The 16,562-nt window shown below is 57.1% G+C and overlaps 2 protein-coding genes across 4 annotated transcripts in view; one reads left to right on the top strand and one right to left on the bottom strand.

Moving 5' to 3' along the window:
- The window catches only part of LOC306649911 (uncharacterized protein C16orf96), a 47,052-nt gene extending 37,729 nt beyond the window's left edge, over window positions 1–9,323 (top strand). For all 3 annotated transcript variants that reach the window (XM_079121372.1, XM_079121374.1, XM_079121373.1), the window contains 2 exons: window positions 2,226–2,306; window positions 4,524–9,323. In XM_079121372.1, coding sequence (XP_078977498.1) covers window positions 2,226–2,306; window positions 4,524–4,745 — 303 coding nt within the window. In that variant the 3' untranslated portion in view covers window positions 4,746–9,323. The remainder of the gene's footprint in view (window positions 1–2,225; window positions 2,307–4,523) is intronic.
- Window positions 9,324–9,465: 142 nt separating this feature from the next.
- UBALD1 (UBA like domain containing 1) lies at window positions 9,466–15,352 on the bottom strand. Its single transcript, XM_079121389.1, has 3 exons — window positions 14,432–15,352; window positions 11,012–11,074; window positions 9,466–10,571 (listed from the first exon to the last, which is right to left on the bottom strand). Exons 1-3 carry the CDS (start codon window positions 14,549–14,551, stop codon window positions 10,221–10,223), a joined length of 534 nt encoding a protein of 177 aa, XP_078977515.1. The 5' UTR covers window positions 14,552–15,352; the 3' UTR covers window positions 9,466–10,220.
- Window positions 15,353–16,562: the final 1,210 nt, after the last annotated feature.

Consider the following 16,562-nt stretch of genomic DNA (forward strand, 5'->3'; position numbering starts at 1 on the left):
TCTAATCCCAAACAGACTCCATATTTCAACCTAAAACTAGCCAGGCTGAGTACTCCCAGCTCCAGCCAGGCCCCAGATGCATTCACCCATCCATCACCCTGTCTATTTGGACCTGCTATGCAGCCAGACTTTGTCTGTCCCCCAAGGCCTCCAGAGGCCAGCCCATGGCCTTCCTGATGCTGATGCTCCAGTCCCCAGTCTAGGCCTGCACAAAGAAGCACCCGATCCTCAGGGTGCTCCCCACAGCTGGCAGACAGGTGTGCCTCTGGTGGGGCCTCCAGAGAGTGTCCACAGAAGGTCGGCTGTGTACAGGAGTGCAGGAGGAGGTGGCCAGAGGGATGCTCCAGGTGGAAGGAGCAGGGCTGCAGAGGCAGGTGGGAGGGCATTGTGTGGAGAGCCCCACCAGCTGGGCCTCCTCATGGCTGGTTGCCTCTCCCAAGGCATGCAGGCTTGGGCTTCTCCTGTGTCGCAGATTCAGCATCTTAGTTCTGGAGGCTGGAAGTCCGAGATCAGTTGCACTGGGCTAAAATCAAGATACCAACAGGGCTGGTCCTTTCTGGAAGCTCTAGGGGCAAGACCACCCCTTGTCTATTCCAGGTGGAGACCCCCCTTCTCCGTCCACAGAGGGCACCATACCAGCCTCTGCTTCTGTTATCACCTCTAATTCTGACCCCCGAGAACCCCATGATTACACTTAGGTCCCACCTGGATAACCTGGGTTAATTGTCCCAACTCAATGTCAACTCAGTATAGTCCCAGTTTCCACAGAAGGTACTGTATTCAGGGTTCCAGGGATTAGGATGGTAGCCAGTCACAGTCATGGTGATTCTTAGCTGGACAGGAAAAGGAGGCTCTGGGTTCAGAAGTGGAGGACAGAGCACCACGGTTCCATTTCCATGAAACATCTGGAAGAAGCAAATCTGTAAAGAGAATGAAAACCAGTGGTTGCCAGGAGCTGGTTTGGCAGTGGGTAGTGACTGCTTAATGGGCTGCAGGCTGCTTTTGGGTGACAAAGGTGTCTTGGAAAGAGGTAGAGGTGATGCTGTGCAGCTCTGTGAACGTACTCCGTGCCACTGCACAGGGCACTTTATTTTTATTTTTTATTTTTTATTTTTTTTGTAAAGACTTAGGATAATTTTAATTTTTCCAATAAATTTTTGGTATTTTGTATGGCGTGTTATGGATTGCTCTTTTTTTTTTGCAGATTTTTTTTTTTATTGTAAACAAATGGGATACATGTTGTTTCTCTGTACATGGCGTAAAGGCATACCATTTGTGCACAGGGCACTTTAAAGGGATGATTTCATGTTGTGTGAAATTACCTTTAAAAAAAAAGGTGGGAGGTGGGGTGGGGACTTTATGGATCTGGACCCCAGCAGGAATTTTTTCGTTGTTACTGTTCTGGGGGTTGAACCCAGGGCCCAGGGTATGCTAGGTAAATTCTCTACCATGGAGCTACACCCAGCCCTTTTGATTTTTTATTTTGAGACAGGGTTTTGCTAAGTTTCTGAGGCTGTCCTTGAACTTGGGATCTTCCTACCTTAGCCTCCTAAGTTGCTGGAATTACAATTGTGCGCCACAGTGTCTGACTGCCCATCAGGAATATCTGAAGAACAGACAGTGGTGCACACCTGTAGTCCCAGCTACCTGAGAGTCTGAGGCCAGAGGATCACTTGAGCCCAGGGATTGGAGACCAGCCTGGGTGACGTAGTAAGACCCTGCCTTGTGTGTCTGGGATTGTGGCTCAGTGGTAGAGTGCTCCCTTAGTACGGGGGAGGACCTGGGTTCGCTCCTCAGCACCACATATAGATAAAATAAAGGTATTGGTCCACCTATAACTAAAAAAAAAAAAAAAAAAAAAAAAAAAAAAAAAAAAAAAAAAAAAAAAAATTTTAAAGACCCTGCACACATTTCTCATAGACTTGTATGTAAAACAGAACAGCCAGGGGTCTACACCATATGGTCCTTGTCTGCACTGAGCCCGTTGCTTTTGCTAACTGTCAGGTGCCCTGGCTTGGAGATGCCTCGGGATGCCTACTGTCCCGGTCCTAGGTCCTAGCCTCGGGAGGATCTGGACTCAGGCAGGCAGGGAGGGACATTCACCCCCAGGGACAGGAGGGTTGGTGGGGCAGAGGGGTAGCCTGGGAGGCAGAGCTGGAAGGTTGGCCTGAGGCGTGGCTGGAACTCTGGATGACGTCCTGCCTGCTCTGGTCCTTTCTCCTCAGCTGTCAAGGCTCCTTGTCCCCCACCTCGAAACCCATATGCTCCCGGGCGCTCCAGTGACTTGTTTGGTACCATCTGCCCCCGTGAGTACCTCCCCCTGTACCCCCTGGGGTTCTGGCAGGTCTCTGGTCCCCCCACGCACACCCTGTTGCCCTCATCCCCAGCCCCAGGGCTTGCTCTGTCCCACCTCGTCCATCTCCCACCTGCTCTGTCCGGATCCTGGCAGCCTGCTCACCTCAGTGGGCCTGGAAAGACCCTTGTAGCAGCCCCCACCCAGCACTCTGCTCCCTGGCCAGGGAAGTGCTGCCTGCAGCTGTCCTGGGCTCCTGCCCCACCCTCAGGGGAGCTTGCTGGGCCTGGGCAGAATCACAGAAGCCTAGGCCAGGTGTCTGTCCCCAGGTGTCCACTTGACTGCAGGGGTGGGACAAGGAGCCCACTTACTGCCCTGGGCCTCTTGGCCTGCAGCCCAGGAACCAGGCTGGGAGGAGCTGAGCTCTGTACTCCCCTGACTGGTGTCACCACACGTCAGGAGCCTAGGGACATTGACAGCTTATAAAGCACTTTCTCCCTTCCTTATCTCTGCTGGGGGTGGGGGTGGTACTAGAGTTCCAGAGTCCCATACCTGTGTCACTGCCCCAGGAAGGTTAGCTGCTCAGGGCCAGGGGAGGCCACGGTCACCAGCCCTGACACGGCTCACAGAGCACCTCCCGACTTGGGCTGCTTTTCCCTCCAGTGGGGTGGACCCCATCAGGCCAGTGGCTTCCGGGAATTTCTTGGGTTCTATCCTACTCCCTGCAGCCTTGGGTCCCTGCACTGGAGCCCGCTCAGCTGCTTCTGGCCCTCCCTCTGTGATGCTGGCTCAGCCACCATCCCTGCCGCCTCTGCCACTGCTGCCACCACTGTTCCCTCCCCTGCGGAACCCCCGGCAGGCCCCAGAGCCCACCCAACACGTGAGGTCTCTGCACCCGGAGTCCCGGGTCAGCAAGCAGCCTGCGGAGGAGCCCGTCAACCCGTGAGCCCTCCCCTGTGTCCCCACCGTCATCAACCCCAACCACTGCCCTGGATGAGACCTGGGGCCCTGAAGCCGGTCCAGGACGTGTCCCCTGGGCATACCAGAGAGGTCTGCACAGGGGACCCCCGTGTTGATTAATTGTTTTAACTCTGCATATAAATACGAACAACCCAATCTTCTAATCCAACGGTTTTCTTATCTCTTCATGAAAAACATGGCTTGCAAGTGAAACTTGGATTCCTTGACTGATTTTAATTTGAGTTGCTGATGGACCTCTATTTTATTCTTTTATCGATGCGCAGTGCTGAGGAGCAAACCCAGTGTCTCACACGTGTGAGACAAACATTCTACCACTGAGCCACAACCTCAGCCCTCCCAATTTTCAAGACAACAGTTAAAGTGGTTTTAAAATAATCCCTTTCCTTTTTATTTTGCTGAAATGATGCCATCAGAATCAGTTCCCACTTCAGCTCCTGCCTTTTGACATCTTGCTTGGGGGCCGTTATTTTTACTGAGACCAGTTTTCCATGGGAACAAAATTCAACTGCGTGCATCCTTTTCTTTCATGGTGGTAATTACTGTCATGAATTGGGTTGTTTCTTTTTACTTCTTAGCTAGTCCCCGAGGAAATGGGTGAAATGCTCCTAGGGTATCCAGGGCTGCACTGTCCCCTCTGGGCTGGGACACTACCGGCTGTTTTGAGTCTAGCAGGTTCCCTTGCTCACAGACCATGCATTTGGAGGGAAAAGCAAACCAGGAGGTCATAAGCTCTCTCTGGCAATTCAGAGACCAGCCTCAGAACACGGAGCCAGGGCTCACCCATACCCCCTGCCCTGCCTCCACTGGCCTGCTCCTCCCCCTTCTGGAGGTCCCCACCCTCCTGTCCCCTCTCCCATCTCGCTCCCTCTTGCCTTTCTCACTCCTCTGTTTTGCCGTCCTTCCTGTTGCCACTGCTGACTGCTCTGTTCCATTTCAGAGACGAAAACAACTCTCTGCACAGGTTTGGGGCATGACCTCAACCCCACCCCAGCATTCACTAGATCCCTGGACTTGGGGGCTGGTGGGGAGACCTATCTAGCAGGGAGCTGGAGAGGGGAGGGCCCTGGGAGGCCCAAGGGCTGGGCTCCAGGCTCTGCCCGAAAGTGGTGTGGACGGGGAGCCCCTGGCCAGGGAGGCCACTGGTGTCTGGGGACTCAGTGTGCCTGTCCATTCCTAGTGGTCCCCACATCCCCTCATCAGCTCCTCACCTGAGACCACCCTGATCTGATTGGTCTTTTTTTCCCCCAAGGACGGTGTTCAAATGAGGCCAAGCTCCACCGAACCCAAGCGGTTCACCCCTCGCGGCTGCTTCGGGGTCCACTGGTTCGCACAGCCCCAGCCCCACCTCCTTGTCACAGATGAGTATTTTTGGCAACTTCTTCCCAGAATAAAATCTTCCATCTTTCTGACCATAGATGAGGGGCCTGGCTGGGTGCTGTCTGCAGAGGGTGGCCTTGCCTTCTCTACCTGAGTGGGACTCACTGGTCCCTCCTCTTGCCACCCTGGCTCAGCCTCCCAGCGCCCCTGCCCACAGCCACCTAGGCTGAGTGTCAGCAGAGACTTGCAACAAACCTTTATCCTTTGCCACATTCCTACAGTGACCACATGCTCTGAGCTGCCCCAGCTGTGTGTTGGGCGGACCAGGGATCTCCACAGGCCCAGGGACACAGGGTGAGGCCCTAGCTCTCTGGCCCTTGCCCAGGAGGCCACACCTGGTGGGAACTGTCGGAAGCAGTGGGGCCAGCTTTCATCCTTCTCCACAGCAGCGAGGGGAGGCCTGCCCCACTCAGGTCAGCTGGGGAGGTACCGGCTTCAGTGGGGCAGACCTGCTGGCTGTGCCCATGCTACATCTCATGTGGCCACCCAGGGGCTCTCCCTGGTCCCCTGGGCTGGGCACCAGCCACTCTCACACCATAGTCTCCCCATGGTGCCCCTTCAAAGCTGCCTTCTGGGCCCATCTTGCAGGTGCATATCCTGGGGAGTCAGCGCTTGAGCTGGTCTCTGCATCCAGAGACTGAGGAGCGGGGCCCAGTAGGTCAGCATGTGACCCATCTGCATTCTTACAGACCTCCTGGGTACCTTGGGAGGTGGGGACTCTAGCCGAGAGCAATCCAAGAAGATAGTCTGTCTCCAGGGAGGGGGTCCTGCAGATTTGGAGGCTGGGAGCCAGGAGCTGTACCAACCCAAGGGCCCCCGGGCGGCTGCTGTGGGAGCACAGCTGACCCCATTACAAACAGCAGAAGGCACTTGGGAGCAGCGTAGCTCCACTTTGGAAGGCCCTGGCCCAGTTTCTTCCTCCACAAGGCAGACCATAACGCCCAGCCCGGACATAGCTGCATGACCAGGCTGAACGGGGGATAAGGTGACAAACCACCCGGGTTTGCTCAGGAGTGAAGAAGTTTCTGGGTTGCAGGACTTTGAGTTTTAAGGTTGAGGTGAATTGGTCTTGTGCAGCGGAACGCTGGTGGGGTTGCATGGATGGCCAGGCAGGAGGTGGGGAAGAAGCTTTTTGCAGAGCAGGGGTCCCACCTGGAAGTGCTGCTGGAATGGAGCAGATGCCACATGGTGACCACCCCACAGCCACCGCAGCCGGTGAAAGGCCACTGGACATTTCTCCCTTTCAGAGACCACAAACTTACTGACCCTGAGGTTCAAACTATCCGCAGCAGCAAATGTGTGTTCTGAGCAAGGAGATCTGCCCTGGAAAAATGCACCACCAATGCCCAGGCAGACAGCGGTGCCGGCACCAGCCCGAGGGCCTTTCCGGGACACTGGAATCCTGAGCGGGCCCTGTGGCACCATCCTATCTGGCCTGACCTTTGACGTCCCATGGATGTGGGGCTCTATGCAGACTCCAGACGTGTGACGCCAGAGCGCTTCTCCTCGCCCTCCCTCCCCTTGCTCGTGGCTTGATCGGGGTCTCTAGGAATGGCCCCACCTATGTTTGCAGTGTTCTTATTCCCCAGTGGTGAGAAATGGTTCCTGAGGGGGAGCAGGATTTTACCCTCAGGCTCCCAGCGCCATGTGGTGTGCCACCAACAGGCCTTGGCAGTCCAAAAGCAGTGCCACACTGCCCTCCCCAGAAGGGCTCGGCCTCACCCACCCCAAAAGAACTGAGTTCTTTTAAGGCTCATTTGAAATACATATATTACCCAAACATAAGCTGTGGCTACAAACCCAGAGACCTTTCCAGTTGGAAGAGTTATAAACAGCCTTGTATCTAGACTCCATCTTGGCCAAGCCAGGAGGCCTCCCACACGGGAAGGTAGATCCAACTCAAAGGACTCATCTGTCCTTGGCTGGGCAGTGGTGCCAGAAAGAGTCCCTGGGAGCCCTCCAGGGCTGCAGTCAGTGGGACAGTGTGGTTCTCTGGGCTGGCTACTGTGTGTTCTCAGACAACCCTGGCTGGGCCACTGAAGAGACCCTGGGCACACTCAAGACCTGGGTGTGGCCCGGTGTCCATGACTCTCACAGCACAAGCCCTTTTCTCTTTAAGGCTGTCAGGAGGAGCCTGCCCACAGCAGAAAACAACTTAGTGACCTGCTCATCCGCCAGAGGCCCTTCCCCTTGGAGCAGGGACATCACTTCTGCTGCTGCTTGTGGTGAAAAGCAAGGTCCCTGTCAGTCTGGGCAGGTTCTGAGGCAGTAATTGGAAATGACCTCTATGTTGCCAGGGGGTTGGCCAGCAGGGGTGGGCCAGGTTGTGTCCCCAGCATGCTGGTCAATGCCAGCCACTTGTGGCCTGGGAATTTGGGTCATATATTCCAGTTTTCTAGGACAAGTCAGAAGGAAGGTTTTTCACATAAATCCTCCTGATTTAAAGTTGGCAAATGTCCTTAAAATGTGTGCAGCATGGAGGGATGAGGGTGTGCAAGCCCCAAGATGTGTGCCCTCACCCAAAGTGGACCACAAGGCTGCAGCCACCACTCGCCACCCACGTGCAGGCTTTGCTTCTGGTGCTGCTCTGTCCCCGCTGGGAATTAAGAAGAGCCTGAAATATGTTCTTTGGAGCAAACTCATGGATGCCAACGGTGGTTTTAATTTTTTTTTTTTTTTTAATTTTTTGGTGCCAGGGACTGAACCCAGAGGCTCTTTCCCACTGAGCTACATCCCCAGCCCTTTTTATTTTTTGAGATAGGGTCTTGCTAAGTTGCTAAGGCTGCCCTGGAACTTTCGATCCTCTTACCGCAGCCTCTAGAGGTACTGGGATCACAAGTGTGTGCCCCCACACCCAGCCCCATGGTGTTTTTTAGAGTGGGAGTTTGGAGACGGTCTTGAGTCATCTGGAGCTCCAGTCCACGGTGAACAGTGCATGATCAGCTTAGATGCACTGGTCTTCAAAGTAACAGGATGGTTTACTTGTTGCTTAGGTAGCTCCTGGTGCTTAATGAAGCACAGCCCAGAGAGGTCTAGTATTGGGTCTGACCTAAAACTTGAGCTCCTCTGCTTTTTAGCCATCTTCCTCTTGGACACATGAGTTGTCACTGGTCTGTTTTGCTTCTCAGCTTCCAGGCTTGAGGTTCCATGTTGTCACACTTGAGTTCTGGGACATGTGGTGTCTGGGCCACCCTGCAAGTCCTGGCCCACTCTTGCAGCCCCTCCCTTGTCTACAGGAAACTCAGGCCAGGGTTTGAAAGCACACCGGGCACAGCCTTGGCATGCACTGGAAACACCCAGGTTCCTAGGCCCCTGCTGCAGTCTGCTGTGCCCAGAGCCCCCAGACTGCTTCCACGTGCCTGGGACACTTACTACAACTCAGTCTGGGACCCTTTACAGGGCAGCTGCCTCGAGCATGTTTAATAAGCACTCAGGGGCCTTCCTGGTCTGCAGGTTTGGAAGGCAGGAGCCTGGTGGCTGTTACCATGTGTGGGGCAGCTGCATCAGATTCCTCCAGGAGTGGCTTCATTTTTAGTAACAGCTTTGCTGGCATAATTGGCACACCACAAAGCTCACCTTTTTCTAGTGTAAAGTACATGGCATTTAGAGTAGGCAGATGGACTGCAGCTATCCACCTGGGGGCCCTCTCCCTGAATTCAGATGTAGGAAGACAGCCAGGATTGCAAACCCCAGGACTGGAGAGGGGCCCTCCACTGGGGTGACTTCCCCCAGGTGTCAGTAGACATTTCTGATTGTCACAACTGGGGTGCTACTGTTTCTAGGTTAGGCTTTTGGGATGCTACCTGACATCTCACAATGTACTCGACAGTGCCTACTGCAGGGACAATAATCCAATTCCAGATGTCAATGGTGCCAAAGTTGGAAAGGCCAGATCTACAGGAAACTTCCAAGTCCCTTCTACCTTCAAGTACCCCAACCACCTGAGACCTCCAGGTCCAGCCCACGGTGGCCCTGGGGGCAGAAATGGACTAGGAGGGACACCCCAAGTTCCAGCATTTAGTAAAGATATAGGACATCTTACATTTTAGTGTTGCATTTGGTACCAGGGGCTCTGGGCTGAGGATTGGGTGATGCCACTAACCTGGGGCCCACTTTGGTCCCCCAGGGGCTGCTGGTCATTTAAAAAAAAAAATGCTACCCAGCTTCCCACTGTGCAGAATCTAGACCATGTGCCATCTTGCGTACAGCTGACACTTAGGACCACCTTGGCAGTCTGCCCCTGGGGAGGGCCTGTGCCCTCACCCACACGGCAGAGGATCCAAGACACAAACTAACTCTGCAAAGTCTTTTCCTACCACTTGCGGGGTACTGTGGCAGTTCTGAGAATTTGCTTCCATCCCAGAGCAGAAAAAACTGGAGTGGACTCAGGAAGCCAAAGATCCTCTCCCCTTCCCTCCTCCATACCCAGACATCCCAGGTGGACATGGGCCAGTAGGCTGCCCCACCTGGCTAGAGGGCACCTGCTAGAGGCTGGGCTCAGAGGATCCAAGAAAAGGTGCATGTGAAGCCCAGGAAGAAGGAAGCAGTCGTTAGCCTTGCTTACTCAAAACTGGGGTCGAGATCTATCATGTCTGAGCAGTGGGGGGGGATTCTGGAATCAAGCCTGAAAACCAACTTCACAGGTAAAGTCTTGGATGGGTAGGAAGATTCCAGAAAATGCTGTGGATTGAGACAGTGACAGGCAGTAGTATGGAGCTGGGTGAGACGAGTGGCCTGGACACTGCTTGGCATTCTTCTCCAGAGTAAGCTGGCAGCAAAGCCTAGGGCATGAGGCAAGACCACAAAGCCTGGGGTGGTTTGGAATTCTTTCTTCTGTTAAAATGGGGAAAGGAGATGGGAATCAGGTACCCCGGGCTCTGGGGCAGGCATGCAGGCAGCCCAGCAGGCAGGCGCTGGGGATGGTGGGAAGAGTCCTGGAGTTTCCCATAATCCTTTTCTCTGCAGGGAACAGCAGTGCTGGCTGACAAGGGTGTGGGGTGAGAGGCAGGGCCCTGGGGGGAGGGACAGTGGGCAAGGGGCTCGGGGCTCACTCTAACATGCAAAGTCCAGCTGCCCCGTAATCTAGGTTGCTTTTTAAAGAGCGACATACGTATAAATACACAGACACAGCTACACACGCACATGCGGAGAAGGCTCTGCATTCCCAAGTGTGGGGACCTAGGCCTGCCAGCCCTGGAGAGTGCCAAGTCAGGAACCAGCTGTGTCTCTGCTGGGTGACTGTCTGGAGCACCCCCAGGCCGGGTCAGGGGAGGGTGGGTGAGTCCTCGTGGGAAGGCTGTTTGGTCTCCAAGGTGCTGTCCATCAGGCACCAAGCCACTGAGCCAAATCCATGCGAGCTGGGGGCTGCGTGCCTGTGCTGTGAACTGGCGTGAGAGCAGCTGTGCATGCTGGCACGAGACACGTTCCCGCCTGGCTAGAGTCCAGTCTCTCCCCTCCAGGGCTCTGGGGCACGGGGGTGCAGACAGAGAAGGAGTGAAGGGGGCCCACGGAGACGTCCTCTCCCCCGCCCCACGGGGTCCTGGCCTCCGGGAGGGGGGAGGGGCCTCCCTTATCTCTCCGCCTCCATGGCAGGATGGGCCCTGGGTTCTGAGGCAGCCTGTTGGGGGGCCAGGGGTGGCCAGTCTGAAGGCGGGGAAGGGGGTGCCGGAGTCCACAGGGGCGGCTGCGGCTGGTGGTGCTGTGGGCCTCCCGGGGGCGAGGCTGTAGTTGGCCAGCTGGGTGCTGCAAAGCTGCCAGTGGTGGCATGGGGGAAGTGTGGCGGGGGTGAAGTGGCTGTCGTGGCCATTGGGCTACCGCTGCTGCCACCGTGGAAGCTCTCAGAAGCCTTGAGGCGGGAGAACATGGTGAGGGCGTCAGGGAAGTTGGGGGGTGTGGCAGGGGTGTTGGCGGGAGTGCACATCTGTGGGGGAAGAAAGGAGAGAGGCAGGAGTGAGGGCCCGAGAGGAGACATGGCCCAGTCCAGCTCCTGTTGAGAAGCTCCTGTGTCCCCTCCCAGGTGCTGCCTGACCCAACCCACTGACCGGCCTGTGTGGTAGATCCACACTTCCAGGCATGGAGCCTGCCTGCTGGCTCAGGGGACATGATGGCTTCCCAGCCCCCTTGGTTGGCCTGCCATCCCTGGGAGGTTGCAGGGTGAGTAGCACCAACCTCCCAAGGGCTGCCGCTCCCCAGGTCCTAATGAACCCAGGCTGCCTAGAGCCAGCCATGCGCACGGCCCTCCTCTACTGGATGCTCCCCGGAAGGGGGCTACTCATATACTCAGCCAGCTCAGTCTCCTCCTTCCCTGTGCAGAACTGAGTCCCCAGCCCAGCCTCCTTTGGGTCTCTAGGGGACACTTACCATCTGGTGGTGGTGGTGGCTGTAGGGGATGTTGGTCTCCTGGAAAAAGGCGCTGAGGGCCGTCTGCAGAAAGAAAGGCTGTGCTTAGCCTCTGGGACCCTGCCCAGCCCTATGGCTGCCCTTGTTCCCAGGGTCCTCTGGGCTTTTGTGTGACCCTGGCCTGACCTCCAATTAGGACAGGGTGAGTTGAGATGGCTAGGGACCAGAAGTTCGCCTGTCACCACCAACCCTTCCATTGTCCAAGGTGCCATGGAACCCAGGGCAGGTCAGTGCCCTCTAACAACACTCTGCCACCGGCCAAGGGCCTTTGGCTTGCACAGCCCCCTCACCCATTCCTGACACTGTCGCTGGGCTTGCCGTGTCTCAGGGGAAAGGCTGCATGCCCCTAACTAGCCCATGCAGTCCCCGGTATCTGATTCAGAAGATCCTAGCCTGGCTCTGTCACCATCTTTATGGGTGGCAAGTCCCTATTCTTTTCTGAGCCCATTTTCTCACAGAACTAAGGAAATCTTGAGGAAGGAGTCGAAGCCCAGAGGGTGGCGATCTCAGCTCCACCTCTGGTTGACCACATGGCCCTGTCCCTACCTGGGCCTCAGTTGCTCCGTCTGCATCACAAGGAGACTGGACTAGCTAGTACCTAGACTCCTCTCCTGCAGCAGTGACTACCTAAGATCAATGGAACTAAATAGGAACATGTGTTTTACACTCACTCACTGTGCCTCCTAAGAAATGTCCTCAAGGTGGCCAGTAGGATGGCCCTAGCACTAAATCCACCAAGGGGCTGAGACAGCTCCCGTGACAAATCCACTCCCTAGTCACCTATTGGTGCCTGGGATAGGGAGGCACATGACTCACTATCTCCCTTTGCACCATTACCACACCAAACACAGCCCCTCAGAGTAGGGGTCCATCAAAATGGGGCGCTTATCATGATTAACTCCTGAGGCTGAGACTGGAATCAATAATTTTACAGACAAGGAAACTGAAGGTTAAGTGACCTGTTCAGGGTCATGTGCCTGGCAAAAAGCAGAGGTGGGGTTTGGGCCCTGGGCTGAGACTCCAGGTGGAGATCTTGGGACTGGCCAAGGAGGATGGTAGCCAAGCGGCTGGAAGCAAGCCCCTCCATGGACCAGCTCAGCAACTCTGGAGGTCCTGGTGTTCACTGTGATCTGCCTTGGGCTCCTGCAGGAAACCAAGGACTCTTCTGCTCTTGCAGTGCTGGGTGTGGAGGTCTGTCAAGCATGTGAGGGGTCCTAGGAGCCCTGCCAAGTCCCAGGCTAGACCTGAAGCCCCTGCCACCCAGCCTAAGCTGCCCAATGACAGTTTGACTTCCTGGTCCTCCCTCTGCACAAGAGATCCAGAAACCCAACCTGGCTCCCAGGCCTTGCCTCAGGGGCTTTAAAAAAAAAAAAAAAAAAAAAAGAAAATTTAAATTATTCTAAGAATTTCCTGCTGGAGACACTCTACCCTAGGTTCCCAAACAGGTGTAGGAACTCAGGCATGGGAGCGGGTCTCTAAGCACCTCCCCTGGTGCCAAGACCCTCTGGCAGTAGAGGCTGCTTCCCCCCTCAGGGGACATATCCAACCCTGTCCTCCAAAGGCCACAGTGAGTCCTCCATTGAGAAACATCTGCCCAGACAGAGTCCCCCTCCCCCTGCAGCCTCTGCCCCCATTAGCACCTGAATCGAGAATGTGACCCAGAAACACTGCCTGGTCCTGTTGTGTGCAGCCAGCCAGGTGAGAGGCGGGCACGGAGGGGGAGGGGCTCACTATGAGGAGCCAGTGGCTTGAGGTTCGAGGTCCACAGTCACCTTATCCAGTGTCCCCCATCTTACAGATGGTGGAACAGTCTCAAGGAGCCCAGGGCACAGGATTCCTATCCCTCAGCCCCTCTGCTCTGCAGGATGCTCCTGACCCTCTTCCCCAGACACTGCAATCTTCTAAACTATATTTTCAGTCCACCCTGTGCCACCTGAGGGATGCAGCCTGGGTACCAGGCACAGAGGCACATGCTGAGTGTTGTACACACAGGATACCTGCCTGCCCAGCTCCGACAAGGAGGTAGCCCTGCATGCAGACATGGGACTCCAGCAAACGGCCATGAATGTGGTTTTGCAAGTTTTGCAACATCCAGCCCTAGAGACATCAGGGCTGATTAGGGTTGCTGGAGAGGTAGGGAGTGTCCCCAAGGGGCAGAAGGAGGAGGGGGCAGATCTGGCCATGCAGGCATTAGAGCCTGACTCACACTGCTCCCCCAGAGCAGCCTCCCCTCCCCTGAGGCTAGCACAGGGACAGTGGCCCAGAAGTCTCTTATAGAAAGGAAGTAAGCAAGGACAGAATGGATTTATCTGGGTGGAAGGGCCACTGCCTTGCTAGACAGCCCCAAGGTGGGGACATTCTGATTCCTACTGCACCGCAAGAAGCTGAGCCTCAGACTAGGGGTCCTGGTTCTTCCTGGAAGCTCAAGCACCTTCCCCCAAATGGCTCCCATAGAAAAACAGGTTCTTGGGCCATAGCTGGGCAGACTACTAGGAAGGCTGAAGGACACAGCTCCAGGCATTCTGGCCTCATCCTAGATGCCACCATGGGGTGGTTGGAGATCAGGAGGCCTCTTGGCAGTACGAACAGCTGTGGGGGTGGGGCACCACTACCCTGCAGGTCACTGGGGAAATGGGAGATTGGGAGCCAGACTGGTGCTCCTGCCTAGCTGGCCTGAGAGCCAGGGAACCATACACACCACTCCCGGAACCGCTGTACAGGTAGAGTTGCCCGGCCAGCACCGAGGGCATCTGGACCCCCACCCGCACACCTCTGCAACGGGGGACACAGGTACACATGCCCATGCAGTAGTGGGGGACTCCAGCACACGGCGATACACACCGCGTTGGGCCACACAGGCCACACCATACTGGGTACGGTCTGCAAACAGCCACAAGCGTACACAGCGAACACACAACAAACACGACGTACGCGCATCGGGCACCAGATGCACCCCGGCAGGCTGAGCGTCGGCACAGGCGCCCACATGCCCACAACCTTCGAAGTGCCCGGCTGACAATCCCGCTGACGCCAAGCGCGGTGCGTGCGTAAACACAAATGCACATGTACGTGTACGCACACGCCGCCAAGCCGCCCACCGGGCACACCGACCCTCGGCTGGCCGCCCGCTCGCTCCGGACGGCTCCGCCCTACGGCCCGCTCCGCCAGGCCCGGGGCGTCCTCCTTCCGGTCACCCGCCCGCGCCCCGCCCTCGGCCGTTACCCGGACAAAGGGGGGGTCCCCGCCCCGGCCGCCTGGGCGGGTCGCGGGCGCGGGCGGCGAGGCCCGGCCGGGGCCGGACCATCGGGGAGCCGCGGCGCAGCCCGGCGGGCGCACTCCGGCACGTGTCCGCCGCCCGCGCCGCCCCGCGGCCCCGCGCACCTCGAACTGCCAGTGGGCCGCCTGCAGCAGCTGCTTCGCCTGGTCGGCCGCGCAGCCCGCCGTCAGCACGAACTGGTTGATCATGACCTGGTGCTTGAGCTCGTCCATGTTCACGGACATGGCGCCGCCGCGCTGCCCGCTCCGGCCTCCCTGCGCCGCTCGCGCCTCCGCCTCACGCGTCCACCATTAGCGAGCCGGCTCGGCTAATACAAATATTTACCGTGCGCTCTGACTCACCGCCTCGCGGCCCGCGGCCGGCGGGGCATGCTGGGACCTGTAGTCCGCGCCGCCCCCGCCGCCGATCGGGCCGCCGGGCCGGGGAGGGCGCGCGGACGCCGAGCGCCTGCGGTATGCACGCCCGAGCCCCCCCGGGGCAGGGGTGCGGGGCCGGGGGGCTGGGCCACGGGCTCGGGCACCCTGCTGTGGCTCCTGTGCCCGCGTTAGGGGGGCGCGCCCTTGGAAGGGGCAGAAATTTGGCCGAAATTCACAGCATTAGGCTGCAAGGCCCCGAAAACTGGTACACAGCAAATATTCGGGGAGCGGGTCTTCCCTCCCAGACTGTGCTCGAAGTCACCGCCTCCAGGAAGCCTCCGGGGTTCACTGCACACTCCCTCACCGCCTCCCCAGCCTGGCTTTCGGCCCGCCACAAGGGAGGAGCATCTGGGGAAGAGACGGCGCCCCGCACAGGCCGACGAGGGCGCCATCCCCTGGCGCTTCGGGATCCCCATCCCTGCAGCACACATTTTCCCGGGCAAAACCTCATCCTCAGTGCCACACCGGCAGGCGCCAGGACCGCGCGGAGCCTGTTCCGGGGTGGCCTGGGACTTCTATTCCCAGAATGCCTCGGTTTATTTGCATCTTTCCGTCCTGGGTGACGTCAGCTGAGTGAGGCCGCGCCTCCACCAATAGGCCGCCGTGGGGTGTTAGGACCTGGCCATATAAGGTAAACAAAGCTGGCCACCCAATGAGGCGGCGGCGGGGGCGGGCGGTGTACGTCACGTGGGGGCGGGGCTAGGAGCGGGGGTGGGGCGTCGCGGGCTGTGTTTACAGCCCCGCACATGGCGCTTCCGGTTGTCGTCGGGGTGGGAGAACCTGCCGCTATGGCTCGTGGCTGTCAGGGCCGAGGGTGGTCAGAGGCTGCGGCCCTGGGCTGGCTCCGTCATCTCGCTCCAAGTGACCTTGGCCAGGTTCCTTGGGCTCCCAGGCCCCACTTTATTTCTTTGAGCCACTGTTTACCGGGCCCTTGAGAGTCCTGAGGTACAGGAAGCAAAACCGGGCGGACGGCTAGCGGGAGGGGAGTGTGTGTTCCAGGTCCCAAGGACAAAAGCATCACTGCTAGTATGTAGGGTCCCTCAGGAGGCAAGCCCTGGGTATGGGCTAAAGGCCACTGAAAGGCTTCAATAGATCTGATCCCTCGTTCAGAATTAGGATCACTGTGGTCGGGAAAATGTGGGGACCAAAGATGATTGAGAGGTTCAGTCCCACTTAGACGGTTTCTAGGAAATGGAGGAGCAGCCTGCAGTATTCTTGGGGAGCCCTACTTGGAGAACTGGTGGACAGGGCCTGAAAGGTGACAGGGATTAATGGGGAGTGGGCGAGGGTGGTGCACCAAGATAGCTCAGAGGGCTGGGGAGGGCAGTGAGTCCAACTTCTGAGGGCTGGAGCTAGGAGCTTGGCCCATTGGAAGGGAGAGGACACTCAGTGTCCCCTTCCCTGTGCAAACACCTTAGCCCTGGCAGAACCATCGGTCCACAGGAAATAGGGGTTTGGCATATTTTCTGCCACGAAGAGATCACTTGGGGACCATAGTTTTTTGCAAACCCTAATGGTGCCAAGATATTTTTGCTCTTGCAGAGTTGCCCTTTAGCTCTGAAACATATGCATGGATTAATGTGGGCAAAGCGCTCAGCACAGCGTAGGCACACAGTAAGAGGCAGTTCTGAGTATGATTCCCACTACCTTTGTTGCCATGGAGACCGCAACAGAGCATTATGGAAGGTGGGCAGGTTAGGGAGCCAGACAGCTGGATGTCAGTCCTGGCATCCTGCTTACTCTGGCTTCTCATTCCTCTTTTGTAAAGCTCTGAGCTCTCCCACTGCTGCTATAGGGGATTTGTGCCTCTGGCGTGCTC

The sequence above is a fragment of the Sciurus vulgaris genome (genome assembly GCF_902686455.1).
Source record: "Sciurus vulgaris genome assembly, chromosome: 18".
NCBI classification, from domain to species: Eukaryota; Metazoa; Chordata; class Mammalia; order Rodentia; family Sciuridae; genus Sciurus; species Sciurus vulgaris.